Source organism: Schistosoma haematobium, chromosome ZW, assembly GCF_000699445.3.
Source record: "Schistosoma haematobium chromosome ZW, whole genome shotgun sequence".
In the NCBI taxonomy this organism is placed as follows: domain Eukaryota; kingdom Metazoa; phylum Platyhelminthes; class Trematoda; order Strigeidida; family Schistosomatidae; genus Schistosoma; species Schistosoma haematobium.
Genome location: NC_067195.1, coordinates 35,012,615 through 35,025,529, shown reverse-complemented (window position 1 = coordinate 35,025,529; position 12,915 = coordinate 35,012,615). Strand labels below are relative to the sequence as shown.

General features: G+C 33.4%; 1 protein-coding gene across 3 annotated transcripts in view; it reads right to left on the bottom strand.

Moving 5' to 3' along the window:
- The window catches only part of B9D1_2 (B9 domain-containing protein 1), a 62,289-nt gene extending 50,664 nt beyond the window's left edge, over positions 1 to 11,625 (bottom strand). For 2 of the 3 annotated variants that reach the window (XM_051211168.1, XM_051211169.1), the window contains exon 1: positions 9,393 to 10,301. Coding sequence is in view for 1 of the 3 variants with exons in the window: in XM_051211167.1 (XP_051071205.1) it covers positions 5,660 to 5,805; positions 9,393 to 9,523; positions 11,156 to 11,346 (468 nt within the window). In the remaining 2 variants the exon portion in view is untranslated. Of the gene's footprint in view, positions 1 to 5,539; positions 5,806 to 9,392; positions 10,302 to 11,155 lie in introns of those variants that run through there. The other variant, XM_051211167.1, reaches the window with a different exon arrangement.
- Positions 11,626 to 12,915: the final 1,290 nt, after the last annotated feature.

The window sequence follows — 12,915 nt, the reverse complement described above, 5'->3', positions numbered from 1 at the left end:
CTAACTTTGGTAACAAGCTTTCCTCCGCACAATTTCGGTCATAGATGAACTCACAGTATTAATCTGATTGTTCTGTATATTATAATTTAGAGTATATATATCCATTACCCAAATAAATGATTGAGAAATTCATTATCCAGATATTTTTTTCTTTTCCTCAGCTTTTAATTCATTTGCTGCTCTGGGACATTCGATCAGCAATTTTTGTGTGGAACTCAAGGATCGAATAATTTGAAAGCTTTCGTCTCAGTATGCATATAAATGATTTACCAAACAGAATTAAGAAACTCTTGTGGCGTGAATAAAATAGGCAGTTGGGGTTTAATAATTGAGAATATGTAATTTTTATAAGCTGATGAAGTATTCTATGTATCTTGATATATTTTATACGATATCTCTCAGTCCTGGCTGAACACTATCAAATAAAATATTCAGAATGAATAATTAAGTTGATATTACAACTTTTTATATCCAGTACTAAATAGATAAAGTAGAAAGAACAACGAAGTGAAATAAATTTTCACCCATGGACAACATTTTTACTTTGAAGAAATCAAATAAATATAACCTATGTGACGTAATGTTGAGTTACTGACCATAAAACACTTAAGCGTTAATGAGGTATAGGAAAATGAAGATTAAATCAAAACGATATCTCTTGCAATCTCATTATTCTAATGAATATAAGAGAGAGAATAGTTTTAATTCAGTAAATGAGCTTTACAGTTTTACTCAGAAGGTAAACTAGTCATGATGATGTGGTCATCAGTAATGAGCGAACTACGTGGAGGACTAAGTTACATGCATCAAACAAAGTCAGACTAAGAATAATGGACTAACTCACTGGTAAAAGACAAACAGATAAGATTTGATGTGTATAAAACATATGTTTGTATTAACATAAAATACAATAAGCAAAGGTGGAACTAGATAATTATTTTGTGAGGTCTGATATTTCTGTTCCAGGTGTTACATCATTGAAATGTATCTGTCGCACAGTTTCATTTTACGTAGATGACTGACGACTCAGGTATTCGATAAGTAGTGTAGCTAATTAGAGAGTTTAATTCAAAAAATCTGTACTTGTATGTTTATATGTTTATTCGATACAGAAAATCTCCGTTGCTGTGTAACTTTCAGCAAACTTGTAACTTATGTGTCACACTTTTTCTTGATACTTCTAGTAATCTTAAGATACTCCTAAATGATTGAGAGCATTCGTAGCTCAGGTGGTTTCTTTTGATCGTGCTGAGTTCTCTAATCTAGATCGTTTTAAATAAAGTATCTGCTGAAAATGTCCAAAATGATTATGAAAGTTCCTCAGTTAATTCATCTATCTCAGAGAACTCAACAACCCGGAGAAATTTTCAAAATATTCAAAGCTTTTTAAAGTTATATTTCCAAAGCATAACACTACAGTAGTATAAAGATACTTTGTGATTGTATTACCTACCGCCTAATAAACATATAAGAATGTATAGATGGAAAAAGCTACTGGTTACGAGTAAATTACATTTCTTATCGGAGGCGATTTTGGACGCTTTAGTCGGCTACTTTTAGGAAACTTGTCTAAGAGAATACTGATGAATTGTTTAAAACATTCATGGACCGTTAAACAAGTTAACAAAGCTTTGATTATAATAAGTATCCTCAGTTGTTCTGCTCATTTAGACCTTAACTAATGGTTAGTTAATAAGTTCTCCTCGCTAATTCAATGTTTAAGCTTCCATTAGTTTAAAATTTATCAGCTGCTAATTCCATTTTCAAGCAATTAATTTCCCTTGGCTTTTTAAAATAAATCTGTTTGGGAGAATGTAATGAACAACAAGTGGACTGACACAAACCCATACTATCAATTTTTTAAACTGAAAGTACATGATATTTAGATCTACCAAACAATGGAAACAGTTAAGATATAAGATCACGAGGACATTGTAAAAAGATGGACAAATTTCACTTCTCCATCAAGAACTCACTTAGCTGAACAATAAAGATTTCGAAGTTAACCCTAAATCTGATCAAAAGTTATTGTCTAATACTCAATATTTCAAACTCTTATTGAACGAATGAATGTATTAGGTTGGAATTTAGGAGTTATTGTAGTTACCATAAACATACCTATTTTGGATTAAATTAAATGTTGGTTTTATGTTGTTAACCAAACTAGTCTTCAAATAACTAATACAGTCAAATTAGGACTTCTAGAACCTTCAAAATCCAGTGACTTAAAACAAAATTTGGGAATTTGAAAGCTGTTGATTATTTCATTTTTATATGAGTACCACACTTTGAAGATGACTCCTAATGTTCTGAATTTCTCAGTTCTTAAGATTGCCATTTCGTTACAATCAGTGAAATGACAATAGCTGTCAACGTAAAATTAAAACCAAAGATTTCATACTGTAGTACATAACAGCTTTCAGTTGCTTATCAATTTATTGTTGTAGGGCTAATGAACTACATGATTTTTGGCAGACGCGTTAAATATGCTTGCACTAAGAAGTATTTTTGTCTGATATAGAATGCTCCTTAAAGTCAATAAACTATTCCTTTAATGAAATGATATCCCTATTCTAAAGGGTTTTCCTGGAGGAATAACCTAGACGAAAGAATGGACAGTAATTCATGCAGTTGATAATTTTTGTTCAGTTCTCATTCCTAGTACAGCAGTCAGTCAGTCAGTCAGTAACAACGTAGAACTTCGTACGTACGTACATCAGTTCGAGTTGCCACACCACATTAGCACAGAGATACAGTGGTCGATTCAAATCCCATAGTGGTAGACGTAATAAGAGTATAAGCAGTAATCGGGAAGATTAGGGTTTGGAGATGTAATTTAAAGAGTACAGCTGTAACCAATAAATTGGACTCCTGATTAGTTTTTAAATATTACAACAATACAATGATAAAATATACATAAGGTGAGGAATGTATTAAAATTGATTGTTACTTTTGTTCTGAAGTCATTTCCAGAGTGTCAGTTGTTACCGTTGATCGGCAATAAAACTTATGTGACATGAAATTAATCGCCAATATGTTGGTTAAAACAAGCGTATTTAGTAGATCTCTTTACACTGAACAGTGTTGAGTTAGATTAATTAAGAAAGGCTTGTTAGCTATTCATCATCAGTGTTGTGGGAAAAAATTAGCTGTTCAAATCCTGAATATTATAAATATTTTCCTAGATGTGAAATAGTGATACTAGTCATAGCTGTCTGTGTAGAAACAAATTACTATACTCTTTGAAATATCTGTCTTGGCAATCATATAAAGAAAATATGACTAGGGTTTTCCTAAAAAATAAAATAGATTATATATTCATTAATAAAACAAGAGGCCATGACTCACTCAAAATTTCTCCATGATTACAAACGTTTCTTTCGCATTCCCATACTGGTCATTCTACTTATTTATTAATTGGATGTGAATTGGAATACCAAATTAAATTGCTTAACAATATGTCATAGTTAATTTCTCATGAGAATAGCACACAGCCAAATCAAAATATTTATAACCATTACATTACTTATTTTAAACACCTGATAGGAGTTTATTATATAAATATACCAATATCATCTATCACGAAGACACTTTTTTACCTAAACTAATATCAAGATGTATTAAAAACCTACTTATAAGTAGTAAACCGTTTTTCGTAAAAACATAATGCACACAGGTAGGTGGAAAAAAAATACGAAATATCCAACTGTTTCACATATGAAGCATATTTAAACATCTGAACAGTAGGAGAATTTTTAAAGGCCAAACAATAGCCAAGACAAGTGAACGTTTTGAAACAAATCTTTTTTCTTCTATTCCCACTGTCATCCAAACGTGGTCCGACAGAATTCAAGTCAAATTGTAGAATCCCATTTCATAATCTTTAAAATTCGTTGGATAGGAAAAGATCTAGAATTTTTCGTTAGGAATATGTGTTAGCTATATTAGTTTATTAAAGAATTTCCAACTATACAGTTACCGAAATAACAATGTAACTGTTAATTATCTTGATCAGGAATATAGTTGCTTACAAAATGAGAGAAACAGGATTGTCTCCGGCACTTAGATCCTCAAGAGTACTGACAAAGATTTTACAACATCCCGGTTAAAATATTGCGCCTAAATGGATTTATTGTTTAAGAAGTGTCATTCATCACTGACCCTATCATATATATACCAACAATACATTTCGTAGTGTCTTACATTTAAATGTTTTTAATTAATGTTTAGTAGAATGAAAAGATGGATTTCGCCAGCTGAATATACCTGCATTCCAGAGTTGATGTTCACTCCGGGACTCAAACCCAGAACCGTTCACTTCAAACGCCATCACCTTATCCATTTAGCTAATGAGTCCTGATCGCCAACTGCTCGTGCAATGTGGTTAAGTTTAAATTCACTTAGTGTTGCTTGCTCCTATCTTCCCATTGTTGCTTAGGATTGCAATTGATCAGTCTCTTGTTGGCATATGTGCTTCCTGTGAGGATCGCCCCGCTTCATCTTAGTCTACATAAACGTTCGGGCCACCTATTTTTCAATTGTGCCAATAATGCAAATAATGATCAATTGTTTGCCTAGTCAGACTAGTAAATAGTCTGACAGGTGTTAGATTGGTTATATATTTTCACACCCCTATTATTATTACTGTTATTATTATTGTTGTAATTGTTGTGCGTTGTTGGAGTGGAAATATACTTACGTTCTGGTCAGGCCAGTCACGTGTTCTTGATCTGAGTTTTGTTGAAGTCCTGTAAAATAGATACTGAGAGGGTATCTACTGTATATGTTCGTCTAGGGCAAATTAGCATCCCATTCGTGTAAAGAAGAAAACCGAGAGTCATTTCAGCAATCAAATAGCTTCTTTCAGATTTGTTCGAGCTGAACAATAGTGAATTCCAACTCTGTATGCACTCATACGCTATCATAAAACAGTCACAAATTATCGTGATGCTAAATACAGAAAAAAAGTGCAGACGGAAGCACTACAGTTCTTGGTAGGTTTTTTCTTTACCTATTTTTTGATAAGATGAGAGACAAATGTACTGAGGTTCAAGCAATTTATTTATGATGAATACAAAGTTAATTGTAGCAGGTAAACTGATAGAAATCTTTGGGAATTGAATATAGGTAGGGGATATTGAACGTTAAAAACACTTTTAAGCATGTTTTAAAATAATTACAGTTTGAATGTATGTTGAAGAGGTATCTGGTGTAATATTGTACAATAGGTGCTGATGATTCCTTTATTCACTAAAATTTATAGTATTGAATAAAGCTATTATTATCACTACTATTATCATTATTATTAATATTGGTGACATTGTGTTTTATAGCCTGAATGTTTGCATGAACAATTCTGTTTATCAATTTATTTTAAATTATAAAAACTTATCTAAATATTCTCAATAATGCTAAACTGTGGTCTTACCGATCCGTTAGAATAAAGATATTTCGATTTATCAACAGTCATTCTTTGGATAGAACTTACCAATAGTTTAAAGTAAGCTAAAACTGTGAAAAATTAAAGTAACAAGAGAGATTACAACAACAAACTAAATAATTTATTGTTTATCAAGTATCCTATCAGATTCACTTAACAAAGGGAAGAGATTTATGTAATAATAATAATAATAATAATAATAAAACATTTTCATAATTTCTATATTGGATCTTTATTTATTAGCATCAATAAATCTTCTGTTAAAGTCTCCCTTTTCTTATCATTAGCATAACCTAAATTCTGTAGATTTTTTACGGCGATATTGAATATGATATCTACGAAACCTTGGGTTTGCACTTTAGTTACTGAAATAAAAGTAAAAAGATAGTAAAGATAAGGTAGAGCTTTAAAGCCAAAAGAAATTTTATGTAGTTATATGATGAAATACACCACAACGTTGATGTAAACATTCTTACCCTTTGTTGTTACCGATGCCGAAACCACACCACAGGATCAATAGAATGGTTAAGGCACCTTAACTTGATGTCTATCACTCATTTGCTAAAAGACGCCTCAACGGTGGCTGAAAGGAGGTTCAGCGACTCTTCTAATCTAGGATAAAGTGTATCAGAAGAGCTTTCGAATGTGTTTTTTTTTCTAAATACAGCACTACCAGACCAAACCAACAGAACCGAAACTTTAAAGTAAATAACATTAATTAGGTCTAATTGTTGTCATCATTAATTTCAAGAAAGATTATGGAGGGCTCAAAAGCCCTTTTACATTGACCTGAGATGTAAGCTCTACAACCAGCTCTGACAGCTTTTAAATGAAACACTAAGATTACGGACGATATAATGATTACACTGCAAAAAGCACTGAGCTAAAAACGGGAATGCTAAGAGACTGAAACCCTTATTTCCTTCCAACAATATTGTTATACATGGTACCATTATCCTCCACAAATGCATACATAGAGCTATGAGTTTTACTAGATCACACTAAAGGGAACTGGGTCGGTCACACTTGTATCAGTAAAAAATCCTCAAGATCGACTGATGACAAATGAACAAAGTAAGTAGCTGATATATCTTCACATTGCCACCTAGTGATGGTCAAGCTAAAGATAAATCGGGCAACCAAATTAGCGAAACTACAAAGTTTAACATAGTACTCCTAAGAAATTCTAACAGATTCAATGAGGTAAAAATAACTCTAAATAGCACGTTTCAAGACTTATGATATCTGTTAGAAGCAGCTATGGAAAATGGTTGGTAAGGAACTAAAAGAGCAATGACTTAGAAATAGCAGGAAATGCCGCATCGTAACAAAAAACAACATGAAAATAAAGCTCTATCAATAACTTGGTAGGATCCAAGATAGGGAAAACAAGAAGACGGAAGTCAGTGATAGCTGAATAAGAGTAGAGAAAGCCAGGACACAGGCCAAAAAGACAGAAGAAAACTAGAGAGTGAAGAAGAGAAGTAAAGTTTAAATGCTAAAATATGTGCCAGGTCTAAGAAGGACAACAGAAGCTGCAGGAGAAGGTAATATGAAAGAAATATCTAATGTAATCAAGGAGCTGACAGGGGAATATAATTGACTACAGTGACCAGTCAAATGCAAAGAAGGTAAACCAGTCAGTTAGGACCAAAGGCAGTAGGAGAGAGTTTAGACATCAAGAAGAGCACCTGAATAGACAAGTCACAATGAACCCACCAATCTTCGACGCAGCACACATAAACCTCCCAATAGATGTTGGCGCAACAACACTCAAGAAAATCAAAAAGGTTATCAGGCAAAGTTGGGTGAAAAATGGCAGAACTAGACAGCATGCGGGATAATGCACTGAATTCGGACGTAAAGACAACTGTAAAGGCGTTACATAGTAACTTTAGAAAAATTCGAAAAGACGGATAAATACTAGCAGACTAGAAAGTACAGTACTTCATCAACATAACAAGAAAATATCCCAGTAACTGTGAGAACTACTGAGGTATCACACTACTACCGGTAACAAGCAATATTTTCGACAAAGCGTTGATCAGTCTGACTATAGATTCAGTAGACTTTCAACTTTAGAATCAACAAGCTGGATTTCGTAAAGATTGACCATGTACTGTTCAAATCGTAACACTACGTATTATTGTTGAACAATCAATAGAATAAAACTCACCACTATACATCAATCTCCCTGACTGTGAGAAAGCATTAAACAGGATAAATAAGAGAGCTTTGCGAAACTTTCTTCGACACTTCAGTGTGTCTGGGAAGATTCTCGCCATCATGCAAAATTCTTACGATGAACTGCACTAACAAGTCGTGCATGGAGGGCAGCTTACAGATGTATTCCAGATGAAGACTAGTTTCAAACAATGCTGCTCACTCTGACTTTACACAACTGGGCGGCACTGTTGACAAACAAGAGAGATCTGACACGGATGTGAAGGAACAGATGGACAAAGTAAGGACAGGATTTCTGAAATTGATGAACATCTCGAACTCAAAATAACTGTCACTCAACACCGGTCAGAATTTTTAATATAATCGTTAAGACAGTCCTAGCTTACGCAGCTGAAACTTGGAGAACCATCATCAAAAAGGTATATGTATTCATAAGTAACCGTTTATGCAAGATATTCCAAATCCGTTGGCCAGGCACCATCAGTAATGGCCAACTGTGGAATGAATCAAACCAACTTTTAGGTAAAGAGGAAATTAGGAAAAAACTCTGAAGGTGGATAGGAGATATATGAGACTCCTAGTTGGTGGTCTATGCTCGATAAGGGGTAGCAGGTGTAAAAAATTAAGCCTGTGAGTTGATTGACCTAACATATTCGAGTTGGATGGTATGAATAAAAATCCTTAGAAGCTCGTAAACGGACAGATGAAAAATTCAATCAATCTATTAGTTGTTAACGATGGTTAGGCAAATATAAGAAATAAAAATGTAAATATGATTTTATATCAGATATATGGCCATGTTTTCAAAATTCATAAGCCATCCCTCTATAGTTAAAGATTAAGTTTGAAACGATTGATTCCGAAGTTCAATTCATTCAACATCTTAGAATATGTCTAAAAAGAGAAAATGAGCATCTCAACTATTATTCCGCAATATTTTGGCTTAGTACGTATAATATTAATTGTTTCCATCATGAATATACCTGCATTGAACTGCTCGCCATGTGAAATTAACTTTTGAACAATTCATCAAGAGAATGATTTCAGGACAAAACGTTCAAAATAATCATTTAAAAAATTTTTACGAAGCCTCTAGCTATTTGCGAAAAAGGTTATGAAGTTGCCCACTAGAAAACGTACTTTTCTCACAATTCTTACCACAAGCTACTAGTGCAAAACTTTAGATTGCATTTATTGTAACGCATATTCCTACCTAGTGTACCGCATATAGCCAGGATTGAGGTTTCAAACCGTAAGCTGTATACAATTATAATGAAATGTCAGATATTTTCAAAATTCCTTCGCAATTAATTTAGTTTCTCACCTTTCCTTTAATACTTTCGCTGAACTACTTATATTCATTCTTAGTCCGATTTACACTCTAATTTGTTCGATTTTCCAATAATATACAAATATAAGACATAACAAACAACAAAATAAATTTAAAAGATGAGTTCCTAAATGCATTAATCGAGATTTAATTTGCATTTGGGGAATATAATTACTAGGATCATCTATCAGCAGACATTTTAAACAGCATAATTTTGAAGATGCGGCACAAAATACTGGGTTTATATATTACACTTTTTGTGTTTAACCATAAGACTGAGTGAAGTGCACCATATTTGTTTGAGATCACTATTCAATAGTGTTATGAATGATAATCACTTTGGAAGACAAGTTAACAAAGATAGATTCTTTTATCGTAAAAATTAAGTTGGTTTAATAGCAATCAAATAACCATAAGAATCTGTTTTCAATAACTAACCTCCACGACCCTCACCATAAGCTATTACTTTTGGATTAAGAAACTCTGGTCTTTTTCCAGTTAACCATGCATTCAATTTCATTAACTGTGAAGAAGATTGAGGCACAAACATGGATACTCTTTTTCTGTGGCTAAATGACAACAGGATAGTAATAAACATTTACATCACTCATTTTGGTATTACCTTTATGTTAATAAATAACCATGTTCAAGTAAAATTATATTAAATGGCAATATCATATGTAAACCGCAACTGTCACTTTAAAAGAAATTGGTCATAACCTTAACTAGACATTGAAAACTTTAAAAAATATTTGGTTTCTCGTTACATTTACTTGCAGTCAATGTTCTAGAATTTTTAACAGCCGTCAATCAAACAAAAGATTTTGCGTTCATTGGATATAACTTCGCTTTATTCAAATTTTAACATACCCTGTCCATTTACAAGAAATCAGATCACTTAGTTAAGTGAATAATTGTAGATAATAGTAATTAGCTTTATATAACAAAAATAGCTAACATGAAGATATATAAGAACAAATGGTTAAGATGAGTAAGTCTATTCACATAAATTAGAAATAACCTAGTATCATCAACGGATGTGACGTCGTCTGAAATAAAGCAGATAACAGTTTGTTCACCAGAACAGTTATAAACGTGTTAAGAAGAATAAAAATTGTAAAACTATATTTGGCAAGTCAGTTGTCAGTATTTTAAACAACTTAAAAACTAAAATTCACAGTCATTTGTTAGGTGGAGTAGATAACAGGAAATTATATTTAAAAGCAACTTTAAAATAATCAAAATGCAGACAATGACACAGTTCTATTAAATTTCAAAGTATAAACACTAATTAGTTTAAAGAACTGCTTTAAACATGTCTTAGTACCAATATGCAGGTAATTCGAGAACTAACACTTTCTTATACGTTAAGTTAACCTAGCTGTAGCGCACAGTTTTCGAGTGTTATGGACTTTAAAGATAAATGGTGAACATTCACAAACATTTAGACATAATTCATGTGTGGTTCCAATATTATGGCAGAAACAATCTGTAAATAAAAGCAAACTACTGATGAAAAGTAGGTGAATTACATATATCTTCACCTCTCAGTTAAAAATAAAAAAACACTGAACTTGTTAACAAAACTTAACAAGAAAGTTTGATCTCATGTTTGACCCATCAATTTCTGAATATATCATCGTGATTTCGACATTTTATTCAACTTCTTGAATGTTATCACACCGAATCAAATCATATTTAGTGATTGATGTGCGGTAATTAAAAGAAATAATGAACTTCTGAATATAGATCATTTCAAAACATGCAGTTTAATGATTGTTTCCGATGAAACATGTTTCTACACAATGATATTATACATATATCATCATAGAAATACATCCGGTGATGTGTGTTGGCTGTCGATGGTATACATTTGTCCAAATGTTTATATGAGCAAAGATTAGAACACAATAATATTCTGAGCACGGTTGAACAAGTCCTATACTATCACGGTGCTCCTTAGCAGATAATGAACCTAGCAGAAGACTTCATTGCCCAAGATAATACAGGTTTGTCAATCTTCTACCCAAATAATGTTAAACTTAAGGTTCTGTTTGAATATCAGCGATGCAAAATATCTCAATTGTCACATGCAAAATAGTGATAAAACAGATTAGCTCAACTTGAGGTTTTCAAAAACAAATATCCATTTGCATTAAACTAAAACGAAGTGAAAATATTGATTAATCATAATAATGTACCTTCCGATCTTCATTGGAACGTGAACGGCACCGTAACCTCGCAAAACATCCTTACCAAAGACGTCAACGCCATAAGCATGAAGGACGATTTGAGGCCCTTTAAAATTCAGAAACATGAAATAACGTACAACCGAATGGGTTTGTAGACTTCCATGAAATGTCAATTGGAAAGTTGAAATTGTTCTGATCATTGCAACCAACACCTTTAATAGAAGTTTGAGTCATCCCTTCATCGAGGCCCTGTCATATTTCTGTTGTATAGGTCATTTTAGAATCTTACGGTTAATTTGGTCCAGTCTTGACCAGTTGCGAAGCAGTACTTGCACCATATATAGTCATGGAGTGGAAACTATGGAATACATCAATAGCTTTAATATCTTACGTCAGCCTTTTCAATCTGTCCAGTGACTGACAACAGAAAGTAACCACCTAAACTACCATCAGATGACATTTTTGAAATACTACGGTGCTATGAGCATAGGATTAATGCCCATCTGATGTATACAAACGCCAGATATTCGATTTTCAATGTCAAATTGGGGAGCGTGTGAAAACTAATGCGTATCTCCGAACTGATAATTTTATATCGCTAAAGGACTTTTACAACCCATTGTTCTCCGGGCTACTGATTCATGGGTAAGCCTCTTAACCTTAACTCTTCACGCTTAAATGTAAAACTTGAGTTCTAGATCTTCCGAAACTATAGTTATCCTGCTATTGTTTATTAGGCATCAAAACTTAATCGACACATTTGAATCAATTCTCTGTGTGATGGTTCCATCAAAGAAGAGGAGTAGCCAAACATGTCAGACCTGGAAAACGGTCGAGATTTTTTGGGGGAAAAAAGAGTATAGAAGAAATAATATTCTCGCACAAGTTCTGTCAACATTTGGAAGGACAATAATAAGTTCAGAGCGGCTGGAAAATACCTACCACCTCTTGATATAGCGTTAAAAATCATCGTCAATCCAGATGTACTCAAAATCAAGTTTACGTTCTGTTTGGAATGGAGCGAGCCGTAAATATAGTGAGTTATTGATTCCAAAGAACTTTAGTTTTACGAGATTTTTGTGTTGAGCCTTATTAAAAGCTTCCCTGAAGTCTAAGAATGGGGCTGATACAAAGGGGTTTTCGTCTCATTTCAAATTTAGATAATTCAGGTAGTCTACTAGGCATGTATCGTATCACTTAGACACCAGAAACCACGCTGGGATGTCGGGACGGGATTATTAGTATGTAGCTGATGGACTACCGCTGCCTTAGGTACTTTTTCTGCCACTTCAGATACCAGTGAGGTCGTGTTTATGGGCTAATAACTTAAAACATTTGCTTCAGGTTCTGTTGTAATTTTGGGGATGATTTGTGTGATTTTCTAGGTAGTAGGATAACACGCTGTAGAGAGTGATACCGCAAATAGTTTAAGCGGTATAACATACAGATTGTCGCCTACGCTTTTTGGCCTGCTAGCTGGAATACCACCTAGTGTATGAATGTTTCAGCGTACTAATCACCTTTGGAATATTCTGAGCGTTGAAGCCTACATAAGTAATTTCACAGGAAGGTACTGGTGTGTCAGCGAAATGGAACTCACCAGCAGTTTAAAATGTCATAGAGTTTACAACACTACATTAACGTCAAACAATTCTTGTACTACTGATACATATTACCCTGAAACCATCACCCAATGTAGTCTAGTTTAGTACTGTTAAAGTTCGAGATGTCGGAATGAGGGAATTCCGGTCTAATCGAATATTAGTCGC